We start from the raw sequence: 12,540 nt of genomic DNA, 5'->3' as shown, positions 1-12,540 counted from the left end.
TTACTTAAAGAAGTAGTATATGTCTTCAGAAGTGCCCATTATGATAGTGGCATTTCTAAAAAGAACGCTTTTCTGTAGGGGACTGGACGGGGTCAACAAACAGCCATCAAAAACAAATGACTCTTGGTCACTAGAGGCCTGGGCTAGATTTTATCTGATGAGGTGGAAGGCTCCATGTCCCATTATGGATCCCATGAGCCATCCAGATCTCCTGCTGTATTGTTTTAAATGGCATTGACTTGACTCTTTCTAAAACCATTTCGTTCCTTTTTATCCCTGTGCACAGTGAAACACAGTTCAGTTCCTCTAGTACTACCACTTCAGAGAGTCAAGAACCATCTTCAGGAGATCACGCTGCAAGTGCACTCCAGCAGCAGCTCTTACTGATGGTGGCACGAAGAACACTTTCAGAAACACCCCGGGTAAGTTGTATTTCAGTTTCTAACATTTCAACAAATCATGTCATGTAAATATGTTGTAGAACCGACCATCTGGTGTGGTGGCAACCATTTTAACCCTTTCATATTTATATAGTATTGCTCCGCTGGGAGGGCTTGTTTGGCTACACATTGAGTAGTATATTACTATACAAGTAGCCACATTGGTTTAAAAATAATAAGGGACCACTCTGAGCAAAGGTGGCAAAGATGGGTCCTTAAGGAGCATTTTTGAGCTTTTTTAATAATAGGGACAAGTTATCCAAAGTGCCTTGTATTAGAGTATTTAGCGATTACTATGAGTCTAAATCTGCTAAGCATTTGCGTTAGGCGCATGTTAGCTGTACAAGGATACTGCCAACATGTAAATAGTCAGTCTCTTATCTTAAAAATTGAACACCAGAGGACACAGCTGTTAGGATTTTATACACGTTGCCAAATTCTAACAGTTTGACACATCCACTTTGCAGATTAGTGTGGGCACGTAGGCCTAAAATAGCAAGTCTGTCACCTCTTTTCTGAACTGGGAAGTAAAACTTTTAGGGCCTGATCCTGGGTCCTGGATATCATTTGTGGGATGCCAGAGCACCCTCCACTTGCAGGAGCTGGAGTTGCTCATCACCTGTCAGAAGCAGGCCCTTAATGCTCAGTTTGGTTTGTAATACAACAAGGACATAGTTTATTTTTATAGTTTGTGTGGGCTTGGGGGTCTCTTTGACGTTCTCCAAGCTGTCTTCCAGAATCTGGAGATACCCTCATCCCAAGCTTAACACCTTCACCCACCCCACCACGGCCACTTCAAGTCTGATGTTAATAAACCTAAAACATCAGACAATTATTTATCTTGACTTAGATTTTTAACAGGAACTAAAAGTTGACAGGAAAGTAGCTGATGTAAGCTGATTTAAAACTCGTTTTTTGCCTATGTATGTTATAAATGCATATAAAATGATAATTTAGATTTGTATAGAGATTTCTGTGCAATAATCCCAAAAGACTTTACAAATATTTGTTAAGCCTGCTAACTAGAGAATTATCATCACTTTTACCTTATCTGTAGGAAATCTGAGGTATTGAGAAGTGAAGTGTCTTGCCCAAGATCACACTCCAAGTTTGGGACTAGAACCCATGTTTTTATGGCTTCTAATCTTGTGATTATAAGTGAAATCTTAACCCTATTGAAGTCATTGAGAGTTTTATCATTGACTTGGATGGGTCTATGTCCAAATTTCTTGGTCAAGGTATAGTCAAGGTCCAGACTCCAGAGAAAATAATAATAATAAAAAAAAATGATGATGATAAAAAGATTTTGAAGTCCTTTCAAAAGTGTCTGGCAGTCAGGATTTGGCCTGCAGTCAACGTATTGACTACCCCAGGCTAGAATTTCACTCAGAGCTTCAGACACCCATATAAGTTAGCTGAGATCTTGTCTATATGATAATTTAGTTCGTAGCAAGCTGGGGTGTGAATCTACCTGCACTAACCCTCAGCGCATTAGCTCTCTGTGTAGACCTTGTAGATGTGCACTAACAGTTCATGTCAAAGTGGGGTAAATCAAAGTCCACTAACAAACTAACAAAAGTGCATGTCAGCAGGGTCCATGTGGACAATTAGTATGCCGCAGACTAATGCATGGTAGAGTCACACCCCAGTTTTCTGTGAACTAAGTGTTCATGTAAACGAGCCCTAAGTAATATTTCATTCATTTTGTGGAGAGGTAAATGGAGGCACAAATAGATTTAGTGTGGCCTCATGCAAGTCACAGCCAGTCAGTGACATAGCACTGACTACAACGCAGAAGTCCTGATCTAGGCCCGAGTCCTGCAAACCATTATGCACATGTGCTTAAAGTTAAGCAGGTGCTGAAGTGTTTGGAAAATCAGGGCCGTAGTGTCCTGTTTAGATTTTTAAACAATTCCTTTGCTAGCATTGTCATTTTTCTACTCTTTTTCAAGTCATAAAACTAAATTAGGAGAGTGGTAGTAATGAATTTAAGGTGAGTGTGATTAAAAATAAAAAGGAAAAAGAACAGGAAAATTGATTACTGTAATAGTTTCTGTTGGAGCAGAAGTTGTAGAGCCAGGCGACCAAATATAGAAAACACTCCTAGATGGCAGATATTATCAAAAAAAAATGTAAATGTTCATATTTCACTTTTGGCTTTTTAAAATCCTTCACAGTATGTTAAGTAAAATGTCTAAATTGTAACTTAAATAATGTAAAAACTGTGTATTATTTGAATTCATATTTTGCTTAAAAATTACTGTGACAGAAGAACACAATCTGTCTCAAATCATATTTTATGTCACTTGGAATTATTAATCGCTAGGATTCTCAGTTAGAGGCAAGGATCTTTTCCCATCAGGTACGGTTGTGGCTTATGCTGTGGTTGGTCTGAAGTGTGGAAGAAGCAAGAAAACCATAGACAAAATAAACCATGGGGATTAAAGAAATAATTTGTTACTATAACTTGTTAACGTATTGTTAATTGTATTTTGCATGATTGGCATAACTTCTGACCATCTATAGGAAATGAGATTAATATATTATGTTCCTTATGTTTGAAATAATATGGAGAGTAAAATTTTTTACCAGTATTCATTTATAAAGAAATTGGAATGGAACATTGACATATAAATTCTGCTTTTTAGAGCATGTACTTTAGTGGCAACAGTATGCCAGTATGAAACTGTGTGTGTGTGTGTTTTGTTTGCTTTAAAGCAACTGAGTCAGGACTTTGAGGACTCTTCATGCTCTTCAGCACAACGAAAATTTAACAGGCAGTTTTACAAATTTATTATATTTCCTGGCAAGTGGATTAAAGTCTGGTATGATCGACTTGCCTTGTTGGCATTACTGGATCGGTAAGCTTTCTTCATACTAAGTGGCATGAATTTCTCCTCACAGGTAAAAATGCAAACTATTAAAAAAGGAGTGAATGGTGGGACTCATTTTAAATAAATATGTTTAGTTTAAGTGTGGGAAAATGTTTCTGTGCTCCAAGCCTCAAACTTCAGAGCTTTTTGTGGCCCATGACCCTTCTATATGAGAAGTATCAGAGGGGTAGCCGTGTTAGTCTGTATCTACAAAAACAACGAGGAGCCTGAAGAATCCTCCGCATCTGAAGAAGTGAGTTTTTTACCCACGAAACTTATGCCCAAATAAATTTGTTAGTCTCTAAGGTGCCACCGGACTCCTCCTTCTATATGAGAAGAGACCTTGATTTATGTGAGGGCCCAATTTGTGCGATAGTTCCCAATTTGACTCTGGATTCTTGGGCCTGCTGCCTCTGGCAGTGCAGGGGTGGGAAGAGGTGGGGCAGGGGCAGGGGCATTGAGGGGCATTGAAGCACCCACCAGGCAGAGGGGAAGTCGGTGCCTATGCAGTGATTGAAAATTAGTGTTGTGTGTGAATCGGAAGAGAAGAGAACAGAGGGAAGAACAGAGGGAAAGGTGCCAGATTTTTGTCACTGAAATACTTCCAAATTTTAAGAACAAAGTTCAGGAGGGAATCCCCCTGGTTCCCCCCCACCCTAACTCAATTATTTGATGAGACACAATTCTGTTTCTTTCTCTGGCATCGTTTCTTCTTGTCTTTCTTTTCTTTCCCCCATGTCAGTTGTAATCAGCTGTTTTGGCAGTGCTCTTTATCTGCTAGACTATTATCAACCCAAAACAACTAAGCCTACATAGCCAGTGACTGCAGGCTACCCTGTCATGAGCTTGATCTCTGTTTGTGTGGGTGTATGCCCTATACACATGTTAATATGATCTCTGCTGCAGATATTTCAGACGACAACTTTAGTGTTCTACAGAAATCATGGTATGTAGTCAGAGAAGTTAGATTTAGCATATATGCCTCTGTATATGTGGTGCCTTGTCTAAGCACTTCAAGTGCATGGAAAAATATCCACAACACACTCTTTTTGTTATGGATTGAATATTTAAATTGCTTTTCTCCGGACACCTGTTCTAATAAATCTTATTAAACATATGAAAGATTTAATATGTTTCAGTACTATAGATAAGAACAAATTGTATATCTTTTCTAATTCTATATTGTTAGGTTTCAGAGTAGCAGCCGTGTTAGTCTGTATCTGCAAAAAGAAAAGGAGGACTTGTGGCACCTTAGAGACTAACAAATTTATTTGAGCATAATCTTTTGTGAGCTACAGCTCACTTCATCGGATGCATGCTTATGCTCAAATAAATTTGTTAGTCTCTAAGGTGCCACAAGTCCTTCTTTTCTTTTTATATAGTTAGGGGTGCACTTTAAAGAATAATTTTAACATGCAACAGTATTGCTCGCCACCTTTGGCCACATTCTATATTTTGTCTTTAGCATTTTTAGTACATGAATGCTTATCATTCCCTTTAAAAACTGTTTTATAGAGAGACTTACAGGGAAATGCGCACTAAAGTATACAAATTACTTGGTGAAATTCTATGCAGGAAGTCAGACTAGATGATCCTAATAGTCTCTGATGAAGTGAGCTGTAGCTCACGAAAGCTCATGCTCAAATAAACTGGTTAGTCTCTAAGGTGCCACAAGTACTCCTTTTCTTCTTGCGAATACAGACTAACACGGCTGTTACTCTGAAACCTTAAAATCTATTCATTTATGACAGAGGTGGACAAACTACGGCTGCAGGCCACATCCGGCCTGTGGGACTATCCTGCCTGGCCCTTGAGCTCCTGGCCAGGGGGGCTAGTCCTCGGCCTCTGCCCTGCAGCCTCAGCTTGCCGTGCTGTCTGGGCGGCGGGGCTGCGAGCTCCTGCCGGGCAGTGCGGCTGCGAGAGCCACCAGGTGTAGTGGCCCTCCATACACTTTTGGAACCATGATGTGGCCCTCAGGCCAAAAAGCTTGCCCACCCCTGATCTATGAAATAACATTCACAGGGTTGAATACAAGGTTTAGGTGTCATAATGAGATGTACAACTAAAGACTTAGAGTGAAGTATTATACACTGATAAGTCCACAAGCAGTTGGTGCAGAGTTTTGAGGGCAGATCCTCAGGTGGTATAGTGTTATAGCTCAAGTCAGTGCAGCGATGGCAATTTACATCAGCTGAGGATCTGTCCCTTTATCTCTAGTAGTTATATGGGCACTTTTCTCCTTTTGAAATCCCTTTTATTTATTTTATTCCTGTAGGACTGAAGCTATCAAGGAGAATGTGTTGGCTGTTCTTCTAGTAGTGCTTGTCTCACTTCTTGGGTTCCTAACTCTGAACCAAGGCTTCTGTAAAGATATTTGGGTCCTCCTGTTCTGTCTTGTCATGGCCGGTTGCCAATATTCCCTTCTAAAGGTAAGACATTTCCTGTACACCAAATCTCCTGGAATTTTTGGGGATCCAAAAACCTGTAAATAATTTTTTTTCCTGTTTTTGTTTTTAGAGTGTTCAGCCCGACCCTGCGTCACCAATACACGTAAGTCTCAGCAAGCAGAGCAAGTTTTCTTTTTATAGTATCACCTTTGTACTGAGAGGGAATCAGTTGGTACTGCTGTGATGCTACCCAGGGTCATCATGAGGCACCACCTTACCGCTCTTAGAGTGCAGTTGTCTCATCTGTGTCTGTTTAGTCCAGCTCCCTGGAACCAACAGCCTCTGGCAACACAGGCTAGTTACAGGCACACACCAACCCCTGAGTCCTGAGAGTGATCCCTGTAGCATCCAGCCCCTTGTCCACCAGCCACTCATAAGAGTTACCAGGTATGCTGTCCCCAGAGGGACAGTATACACACAAGAAGGCTGTAACCAGGGTGGGATGAGCAAGGCAGCCGCCCAGCGTGGAAAAATGGGGTGAAGAAATGCTGAAAACCCCCCGCAGGGGGCACAAATATGCTTGCTCGCTCTGGGCACTAAAACGTCTGGTTACAGCCCTGCATGCAAGCTGAATGATTTCAACTCAGGAACAACACTTTTCTTAATACTACAGCACTAAAATATATTTGTAATTAAAGTAACAATAAGTTTATTAACAAGGACCAGAGAGTCAAAGATTCAAGTCAGTAAGGACAATGGACAGAGAAAGGTTATGTATAAAACAAAATATAACACTTTTCCTAGAGTCTATATTAAACAGGCCAAGCCCATGTCTACGAAAGTTTGTCACCCAGAGCAATCTCCCAGCATCTCCAACCAACATGACTGGGATCCCTCTTTCATGAATGCAAAAAGTGATGTCCTTTTGCTTCCTTGGTTAATGATAAAAAAGGTGTACTTTTGTCTTCTTATCTCCCAAACATCCATTGTTTGTCCCAAAAGTCAGGATGCACCCCCATGGTTTATTCCCTAGTGTGCTGACTTCATGTTGACTTCTTATGCAAACCGGGCTTCATTTGTATTGGCTTTTGATGCTTAATTTATATGTGAACCAAGACAGATAAGGGAATATACATCCTTTTGTCTGGCAGAAACCAATGCTGCCTCGATTCAGACTCTTTTTAGGAATGTATTTTCAGTATATATACACAACTTCTTTCATGGTATTTGTACATACATTTCACAATGACATTAATGATCAGTGAGAACCCAGCTTTTATTGAAGATCTCACATAACATTCTGTGTGGATAAATACTATGGAAGCAGGGTGCTAGGTGTAGTGAGATTGTCAGGCCTGTTAGGAGTTGCTGTTACAGAGCAGTGACAGAGCTTTGCCTGTTGGCATTGAGGGGTTCTTAGTGTCACAACAGTGAATCATTGAAATAAGTAGCTCTTGTAAATATCGTTAGTTGTTTATCAAGAACCCTATTTCGTGTGGCTTTTGTGGCTTCAATACTATTTTTATTCATGATTGGTTATTTGAATTCATCATTACTTTTAGGCACTCTGTGTGCTAAAATATAATAAACATACATGTATCTGAATTAGATTATTCAGAAACTCAGTCATATGGAATCTGACCAACATTTTCTCTGTTTTCCATTAACCACTGTTGGCTTTTAAAACAACAACAATCCAGACTCATCCTTCAGTCTTCAGTCAATAGGGATTTAAAATTAATCTTCAAGACAGATCATTGATTTTTAATCTGCTATTACTGATGTTTTCCTCAAAGTCATTAAGAAAAAGTACATAATTGGCTGATCAAATAGCACATGCTTCCTTATTAAATTAATCTATTCCTGTAATTGTATTTATATATAATATTCATCCTTCCTTCACCAATTACCACAACTAGGAGAAGTATAATTGAGGTATCAACAATGGATTGTTGTAAACTTTCACTAGCAGTATGTGTATTAGGTTACATTGAGAAGAGATATGCGAGATCTGCCTCACTGCGAGTATTAGCTACCCTGGTATTCTGAATCATATCTCCAGAGCAGTAGTACATTAGAAATACTGATTCTGTGTTGGAAATGCATTGGTTTGCTGGCATCAGATTATCCTATTTAGGAATATTTCTTCCAGGAATAATATGTGCACCAGGGAAATAGATTCAGTGCATCTATTGCTCCCAGGGTAGTGAAAGAAATGGAAGTGTGATATTGGATACATTACATTAAACAAATAAGATGTGTGTTCTAACACTTATCAGTTGGCTAGCTGTAATGTAAGGCAACCAATACTAGCAAAAAGAAAAGGAGTACTTGTGGCACCTTAGAGACTAATCAATTTATTTGAGCATAAGCTTTCGTGAGCTACAGCTCACTTCATCGGATGCATAGTGTGGAAAATACAGAAGATGTTTTTATACACACAAACCATGAAAAAATGGGTGTTTTATTTGTGCTGGAAATGGCCCACCTTGATTATCATACACATTGTAAGGAGAGTGATCACTAGATAAGCTATTACCAGCAGGAGAGTGGAGTGGGGGGAGAGAAAACCTTTTGTAGTGATAAACACCCATTTTTTCATGGTTTGTGTATATAAAAACATCTTCTGTATTTTCCACAGTATGCATCTGATGAAGTGAGCTGTAGCTCACAAAAGCTTATGCTCAAATAAATTGGTTAGTCTCTAAGGTGCCACAAGTACTCCTTTTCTTTTTGCGAATACAGACTAACATGGCTGTTACTCTGAAACCAGTACTAGGTAAGGGGAATGAGCAAAAATCAATACAGTTGATGTTCTTATCTAGAAGGATAATGTAATGTAAGGGTGGTGGGGGGGAGGAGTTTGTGAACTGTTGGAGGAGGACTGAATTCTTTCTCCAAGTCAAAATATTGTGTGTGCTCACTCAGGACCTGAGCCTATCCTACAGTTTGTTGATTTTGGACTCTCTCACCTTCTGGGAAGTCTGCCGCTAGATAAAAGAGCACTGCTGTTTGCAAGCTGCGATTGGGAGTGGTGTGGGGAGGTGGGAACTACAAATCAGCTCTGTCTCCTGGATCATTTCCCTTTGACAGTGAGTTTTAGCCTTAGTAATTTTGAAGACTGGAAATATAAATTCATTTTTTAATCAAGGTTCTTTGCAGTTTATAACTGTAAGTTCTACCAAGGTGAATTTGAAGCATTCTTAGTTTCCTTTCCTGCCTCAGGCATTCCTAGAAATTATGGAATTGCTCAGCTATCGCACATTTGGAAGCAATTTATGCCTACCTGCAAACTGGACAGTGTTGATAAACGTTAGTTTACAATTCCATTCCTTGTAGTGTATGTTATTTCCAAGGATTTAAAAAATATTCAGAACTCAGGAAAGAGCTAATTTTCTCGATGCCAAAAATAGACCATATTTGTCAGTTCGACTAACACATTTCTACACACAATAATGTGAACAGTAATCAAATCGCTTGCACATGCAAACATTGATAATGTTCACATTTGTTTAAGAGGGGTGGTAACCAGCATAATCAAAACTTCATTATAATCACATCCTAGCCTAAATTATTTGTAGCATCAAAGACGAAATAACTAATGAAGCTTAATTGAGGCATATTTTCATGCAATACCATGGCTAGAATTTTACAGTCACAGTAAAAATGTTGTTATAACATCATCCATCATATTATATTCTACATGTTATACAGTATTATAACAAAGTGATGATATACCTGATTCCCTCCCAACCCTTCCACAAGGCTTGGTTTATTAAGAAGTGCCTATGAAAAAATATTTTACAGTATCATTTTCACTCAACATTTTAAACATGAATGGTGTATTTAACATAAATTAAGCTAGAAGACTTAATCCATATTGTATTATGCATTATAATCACTTAAAAGTTATTAAATTTTATAATATGAGATGTATTAATAAAGGCTTGCTGGAATTAGTTGGCATCATTAAAAATAAGACAACAAGTAGGCTTGAAAGGATACCATACCGTACTACTTCATAATTCACACAACTACATTAAAATTGAAGTAGATAAGATGGCTTGATGCTAATGTGAGGATGCAGAACAGAAGGGAGATTAAAGAATGATCAGTGTTATAAACCTGAATGACAATGCAGCTGAAATTTTCCACATTAAAACAAGACTGGGGAGCAATGGGATAATCTGAGGGTTTTTCTGGGTCCATTCTTTTTCTTGGATTCTCAGACTACAGTGGCCCCTTGTGCCTTTGATCGTCTATGGCTGCTGGCAGATTCCAAACATTATTCCCAATCTCTTTCAGGCATACTTTTCAGTAGTCGGTCATGGCTTTGTCATCTTGAAACTAGACTACTGTAACAGATTCTGTTTGGGACTGTCCTTGAAGACAGTCCAGAGTAATAAGAAATAAGGAATAAATTTTTGACAGTGAAGATAATTAACCATTGCAACAATTTACCAAGGGTAGTGGTGAATTCTCCATCACTGACAATTTTTAAATCAAGATTGGATTTTTGTTTCTAAAAGACGTGCTCTAGATATTATTTTGAGGAAGTTCTATGGCCCGGGCTATACAGGAAGTCAGACTAGATGTTCACAGTGATCCCTTCTGGCCTTAGAATTTAAGAATCTAGTTAGGAGGCATAGAATGCTGGTACCTAGTGTGGAGTGTGTCACTATGAGCATGTAAGGCGAGAGCTCAGATCTCTACAGTGGTTTCCTGTTCACTTCATGATGCAATTTAAGGTGTTGCTGACGAACCTGAATGTCTGTCCAGGACCAAGTTTTGTGGTTGATGTCACAGAAGGCCTCACAGGGCAAGAAGCAGTCTAATGAAATCATCTGGAATCCTGCTTCTGTGCACAAAGCAGAGGTCTCAGCAGGGTAGTGTCTGATACCAAGGTGATGGGTACACTTTAGATAGGTAGATATGTATGGCTTCTGCCTTTTGAAATTTTTTCCAACTAGATGTCTGCCAGAGTCTGAGGTTAGTGAGCTTCAGAGTACAACGTAGAGCTCATTTAATGTGATTAATGTTCAGTTTCTGTGTGTGGTGTTTAATGTTATATTTTTAATTGTTTTGTTTTGCTTTGCTTTGCTTTGGCATTTAGTTTGGCATAGTCTCTGCTTTCAGTGCTTAGTCGCCTAATTCTTGCTGCTGACAGTTCTAATGCTGCTTTCTGAGAGAGGATAGGGCCTGATTTTCACTCACTCTGCACTGGGTTAGCTTAGGCAAGTAACTCCTACCTAACATCTGCTTAGACACTTGGCTTTCAGTCACAAGCCCCTTGATGTTTCCTACTGTGTACACACACACACACACACATACTTCCTCCCTCCCTCTCCCCACCTTTTCTTCCCCTCCTCCCCATTTTACGTGTCTTTCAGAAATACAGCCACACAGGAGAAAAACATTAAATAGAGCTGGTTGAAATTTCCCTATCAAATTAGTTTTAATTGAAAAAATGGCTTTTCAGCCTAACAAAAATTTTTGGAGAACAAATTAAAAAAACAAAAAAACAACAACTATTTTTGTTGAATATTTTCAAGTTTTGTTGAAAAAATTAAAATAATAATAATCAGGGTTGGAGTTATTATTTAATATTTGACACCAAAACCCAAAAACCTAAACATTTCAAGTAAATAATTTCACAAAATTGAAAAAAAAAATGTTGTTTTTTTAAAATTTTTCACAGGGGAAAAATTATTTGCCAACCAGCTGTACGTATAATGTAACCAGGTAATCCCAGAAAAAATAAAAATAAAAATCTAAAACTGTTGCAGGAGGACTTAGTGACAGGCCAGCTTTACCAGAATGAAGTTATTTCATTATGGTGAAATTGACCAATACAAAGCAAGTAGCATTTTGTAGATTATTCCTTAAATTTATAATTCTCTTGTGTCAATGATAAACTTCAATTCCTGCATCCCTATTCAATGGAAGGCTGTCTGGTCTGGGAGCGTGCCCAGTGTAGCCAGCTGGCATGGGATGAGAATGTGCTTTTCTCTAATCCTTCAACCCCTGAAAGGCATTAATGTGTCCACCTCCAGCTGCTGACACAACAGGAACTTGTTTTCTCCAGCAAGTGCTGATGTAGGAGAATTAGCTGATATTGGATCTCTTCAAGGAACTTCTATCTCCTGTCAATTATCCACTTCCCAGCCTCACGAGTAACCTCTCAGTGTTGAGCAATCACCCTCATGTGAGGCACAGTTGACAGGCCCTCCTTGAACACCCATACGAGCAACAGTCCTTCTTTCTCTAATGCTATTTGTCCCCTGTTACTGGGGGGCTTTAGTGGTCTGTCATGACCTAGGCAAAATTTGCTCTTTGGGACATCTAGTGGCAAATATGTCAGGATATCACCTTAACAGATGGGTACCATGGGGTATTTCTTCCCTTTTTTGATTGTCTGGCTGCTCTCCAGACACTTCTACCTTGATTGAATTGGCCTCATTAGCACTGACCCCCCACTTGGTAAAGCAACTCTCATCTTTTCATGTGCTCTGATATATATACCTGCCTACTGTATTTTTCACACCATGCATCTGATGAAGTGGGTTTTAGCCCATGAAAGCTTATGCCCAAATGCTTTTTAAGTGTTTTTCTTGGATGCAGTTTGTCTCTAAGGTAAATGAATAACATTCTGAAAGCAAGTAGAAAACACTCCTAATTTTACCATTATACCATGGACATACAACTTATTAAAGAGAAAAAGAGAGAGGAAAAATTGCAGCCTTTAGTATAATATTGAGGCCATGACTAAATGCTAACTAGGCTTCACTTTGACTTAATTCACATTTCCTGAATACAAGATGCAATGTAAGCACACCAGTT

General features: G+C 39.0%; 1 protein-coding gene across 2 annotated transcripts in view; it reads left to right on the top strand.

The window, feature by feature from the left end:
• Nucleotides 1-12,540, top strand: part of PCNX2 (pecanex 2) — a 221,267-nt gene that overhangs the window by 41,446 nt on the left and 167,281 nt on the right. For both annotated transcript variants that reach the window (XM_077813415.1, XM_077813416.1), the window contains exons 9-12: nt 287-422; nt 3,159-3,301; nt 5,589-5,742; nt 5,831-5,863. In XM_077813415.1, the coding sequence (XP_077669541.1) occupies nt 287-422; nt 3,159-3,301; nt 5,589-5,742; nt 5,831-5,863 (466 nt within the window). The remainder of the gene's footprint in view (nt 1-286; nt 423-3,158; nt 3,302-5,588; nt 5,743-5,830; nt 5,864-12,540) is intronic.

Source organism: Eretmochelys imbricata, chromosome 3 (assembly GCF_965152235.1).
Source record: "Eretmochelys imbricata isolate rEreImb1 chromosome 3, rEreImb1.hap1, whole genome shotgun sequence".
Lineage (NCBI taxonomy): Eukaryota > Metazoa > Chordata > Testudines > Cheloniidae > Eretmochelys > Eretmochelys imbricata.
Note: the sequence above shows the minus strand (reverse complement) of the source record. Positions and strands in the feature narration are given on the sequence as shown.